We start from the raw sequence: 12,177 nt of genomic DNA, 5'->3' as shown, positions 1-12,177 counted from the left end.
CCGACTCGGTGATGCGGCGAGCACAAGGTAAGTGTTTTGTTTTTTTTTTAATTGAATTTTCCCTAATCGTCTTCTGTCGACTCCCCCCACCCTGCCCCACTGCTCTTATCTGAACGGGCCGCTCCTGGACAATGATTTAACGCATTGATACATGGTTTATTTCTCATATGCATTGTTGTAAAAACATTATAGACCGAGACATGTAAAATGAACAGAGGTTTGTTATTTTAATTTGACAGCTACCCCTGACGAAGGGCATAAAAAGGCCCGAAATGCATGGGGATATTTTGTAACACAGAGTTGCTTATCATGAATTATATGTACCCACGTGGCGCAGTAAAAGGCCCGGATGCGCATAATTGCTTCATTTAAAAAAATTGGGACTTTGCATCAGCCTGATAGTGAAGAGAAAAGTTAAATTTGTTGAATTAAGAATAACATGGAATATACATTGATTAAAGCAAAAGGAGTTTCGCAACTAGTGATTTTGGCTGTGCGATTGGAAATGGAGCGTCGTCATGCGACATGTGGTCCAGAATTAACAAGGACATTTAGAATCATCTTCAGAAGGTAAGTTTTGTTAGATAAAGCAGTCGCTTCACAAACATCTTAAAGACACTGGGATAAATACACCGCAGTAGTGATGTAACTTGCGGTTAGCTAGAAGGGAAACACCACAACACACTGAGTCCCTTAAACCATCGAATATGAGTCACACCACTGATTGTAATAATAAATTCCCACATTTTCTCTGCGGAATCATTGAAATGTAACCATTGTTCCTTTGACTGAGGAGGTGGACAGACAGGACTGAGACCCAAAGGTCAGACTGATGCAGGAACATGTGCACCCCATGACTTGAAAGGGATTCCTGGGAATTGAGGTAACAAATTACGATTGTCCCTAAATGTGGGGCAGCTGATGATTATGTAGAATATGCCGAGATGGACACAATCTTGTATTTGTTTGTAGGCTAGATCATCAGCCTGCTCCATGTAGTTCAGCACACAATAAGACATATTCAAGTAGACAAACAAAAACGTATAACCAGATATAATATAATGGTGGTCTAATATTTTGCGGTTTTACGACTTGCGTTGACGGTGATGGTGAAGATTCACCAGCCCGTAAACAACACAAGCCCAAGGAACCTACTACAAATGTCCCGTACCTATCATCGAACCTGGGACTCCTAGTGCAACGAGTTCTCCAAGTATATTGATATATTAGGGTGAGACAGGCTTTACGACTGTGAGTAATTGTAATATGGAAAAGTGACTCAAAAACATCTAAGTACTGTAGTGCTCCTTAGATCCCTAAGCTGCCTTTAGACCGTACCTCGATACTTACAAATGTGATCAGTACTCAAGAGATACACAAGGGTCTTTCTTAAGAAGATGGCTGCACTTAGCAAGAAAAAGTATTTCATATATTAGTAAATATGTGTTTTTTCCTTTCCTATATGAGCCCTGGGGCTGATCATCCCATGAGGAGGGCTCTTTAAAACGGACTCTCTACAATTCAGTAAGAAACTGAATAACTGTTTCAACACATCCATACAAAGAATACTACCAATTATTAAGGTACAGAGACTTTATTGATTTAGTTAGAAATAAAATGTCATTATAAGACGTCAGTACCATGTGAACATGGCCTAGCATTGACATACTGTAAGCTCAAAACTTCTTATAATTTAAAGAAGTGCGAAACATAGGTCCCCGAGAGCTTGATGGGTGAAATGGTTGGATCACAGCTACTTTTCCAGAACAATGACCTTATCCAAAGATGCACACAGTGCCTGTGGCCAGGCGATGCTTGTATTCATAGAGGACAGAAGATGCTTGTGGAAAGTTGCTTTTCATCACCAGCTTCACAGGGACCACGTGAATGGTGACACCTTCCCCGAGACCTTCCTCTAGCTTCTGCAGCATCCTCTGAGCCAGGTAAGTCTTGGCGTAATTGGGGTCGGCTTCAATGTTGGCGTACACTTCTGGTGGTGGGTTGGGTAGCTTCCACTCTAGCTCACCAATCAGATGGTGGGTCTTGTTCTTATCCAGGGAGGAGGGGCTCTCGCTGTAGCAGACAACCACCTGCAGGCCACATTCTTGCATCACCGAGATGAAATTGCCTCTCACCAGAACCTCATCTGAGCTTTCAGCAGAGGAGTCGGACACCATTACCGCCCACCTCAGCCAGTCGTAGTTTTTCTCCAGTGTCTTCAGGATCCCAGAAGCAATCTCATCATTCTTCATCTTCCCTTTTGCCTCCACAAACTTCTCAATGTCGCTCTTTGCCTGCTCCTTGAAGTAGTGGAAACACTCTTTAGACGCTACCTTCATCCGCTGATACAGGGCGGCCATCTTGTCAGACCAACGGGCCAACATCAGAGCCCCATCCCGGCCAGTGAGGGAAGCATGCGTGAAGAGGCAGAGGAGGCCAATTCCAATGACAAAGTTAATCTTCTCGCAGAAGACCATCATCTCCCACCGACGCGGCTTGTGGTCCAGAATGACCTGCTCAAGTAGGGTTGTCTGATTGGCCAAGACCGACACGCCAAGCAGGCGGTTGTATAAAGCGTTTAGCTGTCTCTCGATTTTATAGTCGGCAATGTACTGCATGAAGACCTCCGTTTCTTTCTTGGTGAACTGCTTGTCAGCCCGAACGACTGTGTCTAGCTGGTAGTACACCACGGTGATGTTATCCTCACAGTATACCACATCCGAGTCATGCATCAGACCCTTTACTGCCACCAGCTCCTTGTTGATGGCATCCAAGCTCTTCTTCACAAACTCTATTTCCTCCGGCTTCGCAACGCCTTGGATGTAGGCTTCGATTCCCAGCACCACCGACTTCATGGACTGCATGTAGCCCGCTGGCTCCAGGACTTTACCAAAGAGTGCCATTTTTGGTCTTAAAGGTTTCTTCTTGTCTCCACACTAAACCATATGAGACAAAAAGAACATAGACTTTAGAGAACCAATCTCAGATTACACTGGTGATTGACACTTGAGAAGTTAGTCAAGTTTCAAGTTGATTATTAAAATTGATTTAGAACTCTACTGAGGTCAGCAATATAATACAATAACAACATTTGGCAAAATCCCAAAGTAGTTCATTACGCCACCTTCTCATAGATATCAATGCAGTAAAAACAACAATTCATCAGAATATGAGGAAATTAGATTCATGTAAAATATCTACAAAAATCTCCTAAAACATGCAGAACAAATTGGTGCAGATGGAGGGTTTCTCACAAGTTGCATTCAATTTTGATGGGTTATAATGTCAAGCTGTACAACTAATGGTGACAAAAATCGCTTTCTAGTACCAGTTAGAGCTGGGTATAGATGAAATATGTGAAACAGATTTTAAGGGCTAGTTGCCATAGATTGCAAATCTCAGATTTCTTGGCCTGGCTTCTCAACCTGGCCATCAAGGTGTTAAGAGGAAGAGTCCCAGTCCGTACGAGCAACAGAACTTGTTTCACACTATGAGACATCTGGAATAATAGATACAGTTAAGTGAGAAGGTAGTCTAGAAAACATTAATAAATCCCTATATGTTACGAGTATTCTGGTATCATGGAAACATTTAGCTGACCTAGGTTGTGGATCTGTAAAGAGAAACATGTTTTTTGTTATATTTTCTGTTACCATGCTCAATGGTATGGCTTACATTATGTTCTGTGTTGTTAAGTTATATTTTATATCCTATTTAATATGCACTTCTAAGTTGTGTATGCTATGTTTTATCTGTTCTCTTTTATGTAATGTTTGTATGTTATGTTTTATAATTATGTGTACCACGTTATGATTAGTGTCATATTGTATGCAAATGTCCCTTTGTTTTTTAATATTTTGTGCAGAGTTCCTATGTTTTGATTTTGTCTCAAGTTAGACCATGGCTTGTTATGTTCTATAGTCTGTGTCATTAAGTCAGACTGTGATTTGTTATTTTACATATTTGTTTTATTACCCTAGGTAATGAGCTGATAGCGCTAGTCTTACAACCTAAGAGGGTTTTGACAACACAGAGCAGTCATGTTCGGTATTCCATATTATCATACAATATGATTTCTTATTTTTTTTATTGTTTTATTATCTTGTAATACAATGTCCTATGCTCTATATTGTTTTATTTTTCAAAATATGACTTGTTATTCTCTATATTCGGTTGTAGTTTTGTTAGTTTTATTAATTTAGGTTTTGGTACATGCACTAAGTCTATTTTCATATTTTGTTATGTTTGATTATGTCGTATTTTATTGGACAGAGTCATACACATGTTCCACGGAGCCACATTGATGATAAAAAACGTACAGATTGTTTTGTTAGGGAACCTTCCCTTTGTAATCTTCTGAAACAGGAAAGCATACTTTTAAATTTTATGCTGATTGTAAGAACAGTATAGAATCCCAAAATGTCGTAGCTGTGAAAACACGGTTTGAAAAAACGTGCATCCGAATGAAATCTTCTAAATTGCAACCTAAGATTAGGAGTCCATTTTGATAGAACTGACGCTGTATTCTTGAAATTTCCTCAGTCTGTGAGCAGCCTCCTAGTTTTTCATGCATCGTTGTTGGAACCTCAACCTTGTTCTGCAAAAACACGTCTTGCTTCACATCCTTGGCCAATTCAGGTCAATGGTGAAAGTCATTACGAAGCACATAAGATGTTAGATGCAAATATAGTGAGAAAAAAGTCTGACGATGAACTACATTTCCCAGCAGGCTCTGAACACTCAAGGACTTTGGATAGCAGCAGCACATTACTATACTATGGCGAGAGACCCATGGATGTCTGAGCACTAGGGGCCAGATGTAGGTAAATATCATTTACCGATTCTAAAATACAAAATTATATCGATTCGGTATTTTAGAATTGGTAAATGATATTTAGCTAATGAGTCAGTAAATTTTACCGAATCGGTAAAATTCGGTAAATACCGATTTTATATTTACCGAATCGGTATTCCCCATTCATTCATATGGGCCCATAGGAATGAATGAGAAGTACCGAATCGGTAAAAGGGGGTAGACTTACAAGGGTGGCAGGATGTCACATTGACACCCTGTTGCACCCCTGTAAAGTGCATGGGTGCACATGTGGCACATGTACATGCCCTAAGGGCATGTATGTCTGCCACATGGCACAGTTGAAAAAAGCACAAAATTGCTTTTTTTAGGGTTTTCGATATTTACCACCAACTTAACAAATCCTTACAAGTGAAAAGCACTCACTTGAGTGCTTCCTACATTAAGGATTCGGTAATTTAACGAATCGGTATTTAAGAATTTGATAATTTACTGATTCCTTAAATTACCGATTCGGTAAATTACCGACTCCTTAAATGAGGCCCCTACATCTGAAAAGCCTAATACCGGTCGGTAACGGCCGAAATTCGGTCTTTTCGGCCGTTACCAACCGGTAATAGGCTTCCTACATCTGGCCCTAGGTCTCCTAGTTTGGCGGAGAGGCACCCTTGAATTTACTGCACTTATATTTCACTATCTGCATCAATTAAAATTGACGGCCTTCAGAATTTTCTAAACCTGACATAAAGTATTGATTAATTATGTATCCCTTCGCGCTGCCTGGTGCACTCAGAACCTCTCATCGTCTGGGATAACCATGGATTTCAAATGCACGTTCAATGCTGCAAAGGTGTTGCACTGGTGATGGGCTCCTATCTTGGCAATCACTTAAAAAAGTTTATGTAGTTTTAAAAAAAAAAAAATCTTTATTGGGTTTAAAGCAGAGTACAGCACCACAATACAAACTGCAGGAGCTGTAGATGAAGCAGTCGAGTGATACAAAATCACTGTGTGTCATGAAAACAGTTCGACAGTAGGCTATGCTAGGCACATATACTTTACCTATAAAAAAAGAAAAAACAACTTCAAAGAATGCCCTGGATATCTGAACCACCAATCCTTGCTGGGGTTGGGACCCATGTGATGAACTACAAGACATCTGTCTCTGGCGGATCCTGCTGCCGCCTCACTGGTAGCATCTGTCTCAACCGTAGCATCAGCACCGGTCCAGGCATCCCAGTCCTCCTTCATGTGGAAACCAGTTGTTGCTGGCTGTGACCTACACCTGGGGCACTATTGCAATAAGCTGCGGAGTATATTTGTCACACACTCACCAATGTTCATAGCAACACCACTGTTAGCAGAGTAACAAAGGAGTAAAATGCATTCGGCCAATTAGACTTAACTTGGCGGTGCTATCCCAAAGGTGGACGATCATCTGATCTTGGTGTGAACTGCGATTGAGCATGAGAACAACTTTATTTCTCGCCAGGTGTAACAGGAGAGACATTATAATGGCATCATCTGATTTTTTCCCTGTGGCAGCAAATTAGTTCTCCAAACGCACAATCCGCCGTCTCCATTTTCGATCATATGCTGTAGGATGTCCCTTTCATATAAATGGTTTATCTCACCTGTGATAAGCTGGCCTGGGACATGATGTTCACTAATGTAAGCGGGTACCGTGCACCAGTCCAGACAACCCTTATGGTGATTAAAGAGGTCTTAGACAACCTTAGAAAGATCTCTAAGTGGCAGCTGTGGAGATCAGCCTTCAGGCTTAGTCCAGAAGGAGTGTAAAGCAGCTTGTTTCACCGGAATGCAATCTTATAGTATAGATTAAGTGAAAAAGAACCACACCAAGTATTTATAAAAATATATATTTATTCTATAGTACTCTCTAGTACGTTCCAATATCTCCAACATGGAGATAAACACAATGCACACAATACTTCAACAAAGTAACACAGTAAATAGCACGGAATACACAGTGGCCGGGGGGTTTTGGGGGGGGAAACCATATGCTAAGAAAGTGGTATAAGAACCATGACTCGAGTCAGGACAATGTCGAGATAACATTGAATTGCTGGGGACCCACAGAACCACCCAAGGTAAGTAGACAGGGACCCTAAGGAGAGCGTGTGAAGTGTGCGAACACGACCACGTGCTCTGTACAAGTCTATGTGCAAGTGGCGGTTGGATTTGTAAAGATTAAGGCCCCTTCCCAGTGGACCCTGGAGGAATCCCTTGGAAGACAGAAGGTTGGAGAGCCACCCCACCTGTGGATACCCTAGTACCCATGTTGCCTATACCAGGGAAGCCGGGTGCATATGTGTGAAGTGGTATCGGAAACCCAGTCAAACCCAATGCAGTGTCCAGATGAGTAACTCTTTCCTTTTGACCTCTTCTGTTTTACTAATTGCCCTATTCTTGTTGGCAGGTGTACATGTGCGTGCAGGCGGCTCTGTCTACTTGGTACTTGCTTTAGGTACAGACGGGCCAGGCATGCAAGACAAGAAAACAAAAGTAGTGCTTCACTGGCAAACTCTGCGCTATTGTTATTGGGTGTGAATAAATCTGGCCACTTTGCTACCACTCTGTCTTGCTTTATTTAGTTCTTTATTTATTTTTTATATTTTGATACTTTTATTCCAGAGGCTGCATTTTAGAATAGAAAAATATCAGAAAAAAACATTTCCAGTAAAAGTGTTTTTCTTTTTTTGATCCATTTCATAGGGGAACAAATAAAAGAAAGAAGGAAAGAGAGGGTGAGAACCGTTTTTTCAAGTCACAGTTTTCAAAAGGGAGGAGGAGCTAGACAGAAAGAGAGGGAAGAAGAGGAAGAAAGAAAGAGGGGACAGCTTAAGTGGCAGAGCAGAAGTGGGCACTGTCATATTCTCTCGGCAAGAAGGAAAAGACAGAGTCCTTTTCCTCCTCTGCCCACCTTTTCTATAGGCCTTGGCTATTTCTGCCGTCCTGGGACGCATGTTAAAAAAAAAAAAAGTAGGGGAACGGAATCTATGTAATTAATGAAGTAGGGGCACGCCGTGCCCTGGCGATCCCACCCACTACGACCATGTATACAACAAAGTGATAGCTGCAGCTCATTTATCTTATGCAACTAACAACCATTGACAAAGCCAATAGTCCTAACTTGTTGTAGGTATAATGTTACTTATTGTATTATATGTCTGGATGCAATGACAGAAGCAGCAAAATACCAGTGGGGTGCGCACACTACGCTAAGCACAGATTTTTAGTTTATGGGTTCTTAAGCCACGCCCAAATTACACTAGCCACGCCCCTTTAAAAGACCCCCAGTTTTTTCATCCCACTTAAAGCCTTCTGAAAAAGTAACGATTTTTCAAACCAAAAAGGATTTATTTGAAGTTTCTCCGACTAATACCATACTCCGCGTCAATGTAAATCAATGTGGAAACAGTTATTTTCCTTCGATTTTTACCGACATGTCGGGATGTATCATTCATGTGTTCCGAGTTCTGCTGTCTCCGCGTTGCAGGTTTACAGCTGAATATGTTCAAAACTTCTCAGAGAACACGTGAATAAGGAGAGAAAGACTGCCCCCCAGTGGACGAATTAAAAATAACGAGAAAGTTGCTGCGAAGAGGCAATGAAGAGACTCGGTTACCAGCCCTTGTGTGGCGGATGATGGAGCCGGAACGAAATAATCAAACGCAGCTGGTATTTCTTTCAAGAAGAACAGTGATAAATATAAATGACTGGGGTTTTTGGTTGGTGAATTATATAGCGCGAGCTCGACCCGAAGGTATCAAAGCGCTTTACGTTAGTGCTAAAACTTGAACCTGGTTCCCCAGCTTCGAGGTCAACCAAAAATATGTTTTTTGAAATAAAATAGCAAATTTTATATGTTTGCCGGGGTGATAAGAATGAGGGCCTCAGGTAGGGTGACAAGATTTTTAAAGCCAAAAACCGGGATATTTCCCAAAAACAGAAGAAGGACTACAATTTTACTTCAACCCAACGCCAGGAATGACAGTGCTCCTTAGCAGATAATTACAGAAGAGGCAGTAAGAACATACATAAAATGCCATTTTTAGAGGCAGTAGCATGCCTGTTAATTAAGTTGCTTTCTTATAACAGCTGCTAACTATCCTGGCTTTGCAAAACATAAAAAGATAACTCCCACCATTTTTAGCCGACCCCCTCTAAAACTGGGACATGTGCTTAATTTAATTAAATCTGCCGGGACAGCTGGCGAAAAACCGGGACCGTCCGGGCAAATCCGGGACGCCTGGTTACCGGAGCTAAGGGTAGGATGAACGTGAGTCATCTTCCTTCAGATCTCTAGAGCAATGACGTGCTCTGCCTTTCCCATCAACCCTAGGCTCCTGCACTAGGGGTCTACAATACCCCATTACAAGCCTACTAGGGTACTCCCTACCGTGTCTGGCAAATAGTCAAAAACACATTGTAGTACCAGACGGTAGTGCACCATTTACACTTTAGTTTTCGGTCCTGATGAAGTGCCACTTGACCCGTTAGGGTCAACCGGGGCACGAAACATGTTGACCTTCTTCACTTTGGCAGCCCTTTAGGAAAATTACATACACATAGGGCACCCACACCTTTTAATAAGCCTTGAGCTACCTCAACATTAAAGTCATACCAGAGTAGGATTGCTCTTTGCCTGTTTTATCTCACTAACCCGTGCACTACCCCGCCCTCACAACCGCACGCACCCAATGGCTTCTTCAAAAAGATCTCCGACAAAGAGCCCTATTTACGGTAGCCGGTTGGGCATTGCAGCACCGGCCTGACGAGGAGCAAGGCCCAATGATGAAGCATGACATCCTCCGGGGTGTGTGGGGGCATCACGAAGAAAGACCTTTCTTTCCCCTCACGTCCTATCAGGAACTGCACACCCATCTGATATTAAGTGGATGATGTCATCAATGATGTCATTTGAGATGTTGTCAGTGATAGCATTAACAAACAGAGGGGGAGAGGGTCTAAGGGACAGTTTAACGACCCAGCAATGCTACTATCCCTATGAACAGTCACAACAACAACAAATAGCAAGGGGTCAACTCATATGCATACCAAGACTAATTACTATGTGGTGATGAAAGGAAAGTGAAGTTAAACTAACGGTGTATTGTTGAAGTCACGCATAGGGTCTCACTTCTCTGTGAAAAGATTCCCATCAGTCACCACATAGTAATTAGTCTTGGTATGCATATGAGTTGACCCCTTGCTATTTATTGTTGTTGTGAATGTTGTCAGTGATGTCATCAGTGATGTCACTGACCATGTCATGAGTGATATAATATGTGATGTCATCAGCAGTGCATTGCGGGAGCACAAGTTATAGTTGGCTCAGCTAACTATAATAGCTGGATTTCTCTGCTTTTGTGTGAAATGTCAGCCTAACCATAACATCCCTGAAACTTGTGTTTTTTCAGTGAATATCTAAGGTTTTTTAAATGCTAATTCCTAACTATAACGTCCCCGAAGCCTCTGTTTTTTTCAGTGAATTTCGAAGGTTTTTTAAATGCTAATTTCTAACTATGCCTACATAGGTAGGACATGTGCAGAAAGAGGAAGAAAGGTGCAGAAGTAAGCAAGAGAAGTGCAGAAAGAGGCCTACTTTGACTGCACCTTTCCACAGACTCATACAAAGTAGCCTAATCACTAATCCTTCACCCAAGATGTCTTAAACCTCACTTTTCTCTTGAAGGTTCACTAATCATCGACTGCTCAGAATGTTAGGCCTACCAAATATAAAACAGCAATCTAACCATATCACTGTTGTAAGTCTGACCAAGTTTGTGAAGGTATGCATGCATGTGTCTTTGCTTTTACCTAATGACATGTTACAAAAAAATAAACATACAGATACTTGAACACATGTGTTTCAAACAGCATACTCTGTAAATTTGTGTACAAAAAGATAGAAGTACAGAAAGAAGCAACAGAGGTACAGAAAGAGGGGTGCAGAAAGACGAAAGAGAGGTGCAGAAACATGCAGGAGAGGTGCAGAAAGAGGAAAGAGAGGTGCACAAAGAGGGAAGAATGGTGCAGAAAGAGGCAAGAGGGGTGCATAAAGAACCAAGAGAGGTGCAGAAAGAAGCAAGCAAAGTACAAAAAGAAGCAACAGAGGTACAGAAAAAGTGGAGAGGGTGCAGAAAAAGGCAACAGTTGTGCAAAAAGAGGTAGGATAGGAACAGAAACAGGCAAGATAAGAGCATAAAGAGGCAAGAGAAGATCTGAATAAAGCAACAGAGGTGGAGAAAGAGACAAGAAAATTGCAGAAAGAAACAAGAGGTGCAGAAAAAAGCAAGAGAAGTGCAGAAAGAGGCAAGTGAGGTGCAGTAAGAGGCAAGAGAAGTAAAGAACGAGGCAAAAGAGGTGCAGAAAGAGGCAAGTGAGGTGCCGAAACAGGCAAGAGGGGTACAGAAAGAGGCAAGAGAAGTGCAGCAAGAAGCAACAAAGGTGGAAAAGGAGGCAAGAAAACAACAGAAAAAGGCAAGAGAGTTGCATAAAGAGGGGCCAACTACCTCTCCTATTACTTCCAATCAGTCCCACACAGGAGGATTGCTAAGTTCTAATAGCAGGCCACGCCCCCTTTTCCCACCACTCTGCAAATGCGCTCCCTGGCGCGCTCTTGGATGGGGATTGAAGTCCCCTTCGCTGCTGGGGGTCCTTAGGGGCCAACTAGCCTACCTTTTGCCTCCAGTAAGCTCCACACAGTGGTATTGCTGAGAGGTGGACACAAGCCATGCCCCCTTTCTCCACCATTCTGCAAATGCTTCTCCTGGCGTGCTGTTGGATGGGGCCCTATAGTATGATCTACGATGTGATCGACTCCACAGGAAAGCAAGGACGAAATTCTTTCAGGGACAAGAATCGTCATCCACCAAAATGGCATGCTTCATCACAGGGTTCTGCCCCACACTAGGCGGGCAGTGCAATGCCCCGTCTGCCCCTTAATAGGGGGCTCTTTGGTCAGCGACATGTCACTCCTGGTGTTAAATCGGAAGGACCAATCTGGTAAGACACGTATATTACTGTTTGGATCAGAGTAATAACCCAAATATAGGTTTAGGCTCTGATTGTATATAGTAGGCTTCAAGCAAAAGGCCCTGAAGAAGCACAACTTGACTATATGAAGCAATAGGGCATGAAACATGTCGACCATAAGAAAGGGACCACAGAACACCTCGGGTTCAACTCATCCTCTTTTTATCTTGCCATAGGTCCTCTGTACCAATAAATAAAGGTCCTGTGGGGTGCTGTAGACAATTTTAATTCACTAATCCATCTGACACTACAGCCACTATTATCATTGACACATAGGAACTTAACACGAGCAGTGAAAATAT

At 42.2% G+C, this 12,177-nt stretch overlaps 1 protein-coding gene across 1 annotated transcript; it reads right to left on the bottom strand.

Annotated features, from left to right (window-relative positions):
- Positions 1 to 1,757: 1,757 nt before the first annotated feature.
- LOC144772120 (uncharacterized) lies at positions 1,758 to 2,915 on the bottom strand. Its single transcript, XM_078656287.1, has one exon. It carries the CDS (start codon positions 2,901 to 2,903, stop codon positions 1,776 to 1,778), a length of 1,128 nt encoding a protein of 375 aa, XP_078512413.1. The 5' UTR covers positions 2,904 to 2,915; the 3' UTR covers positions 1,758 to 1,775.
- Between the last annotated feature and the right edge of the window lie 9,262 nt (positions 2,916 to 12,177).

This window comes from Lissotriton helveticus, chromosome 8, assembly GCF_964261635.1.
Source record: "Lissotriton helveticus chromosome 8, aLisHel1.1, whole genome shotgun sequence".
Classification (NCBI taxonomy): Eukaryota; Metazoa; Chordata; class Amphibia; order Caudata; family Salamandridae; genus Lissotriton; species Lissotriton helveticus.
This window is presented reverse-complemented; position numbering and strand designations above follow the sequence as displayed.

Coding starts and splice junctions, on each gene's coding strand:
- LOC144772120 (XM_078656287.1), bottom strand. CDS start 2,903: ATGGCACTCTTTGGTAAAGTCCTGGAGCCAGCGGGCTACATGCAGTCC.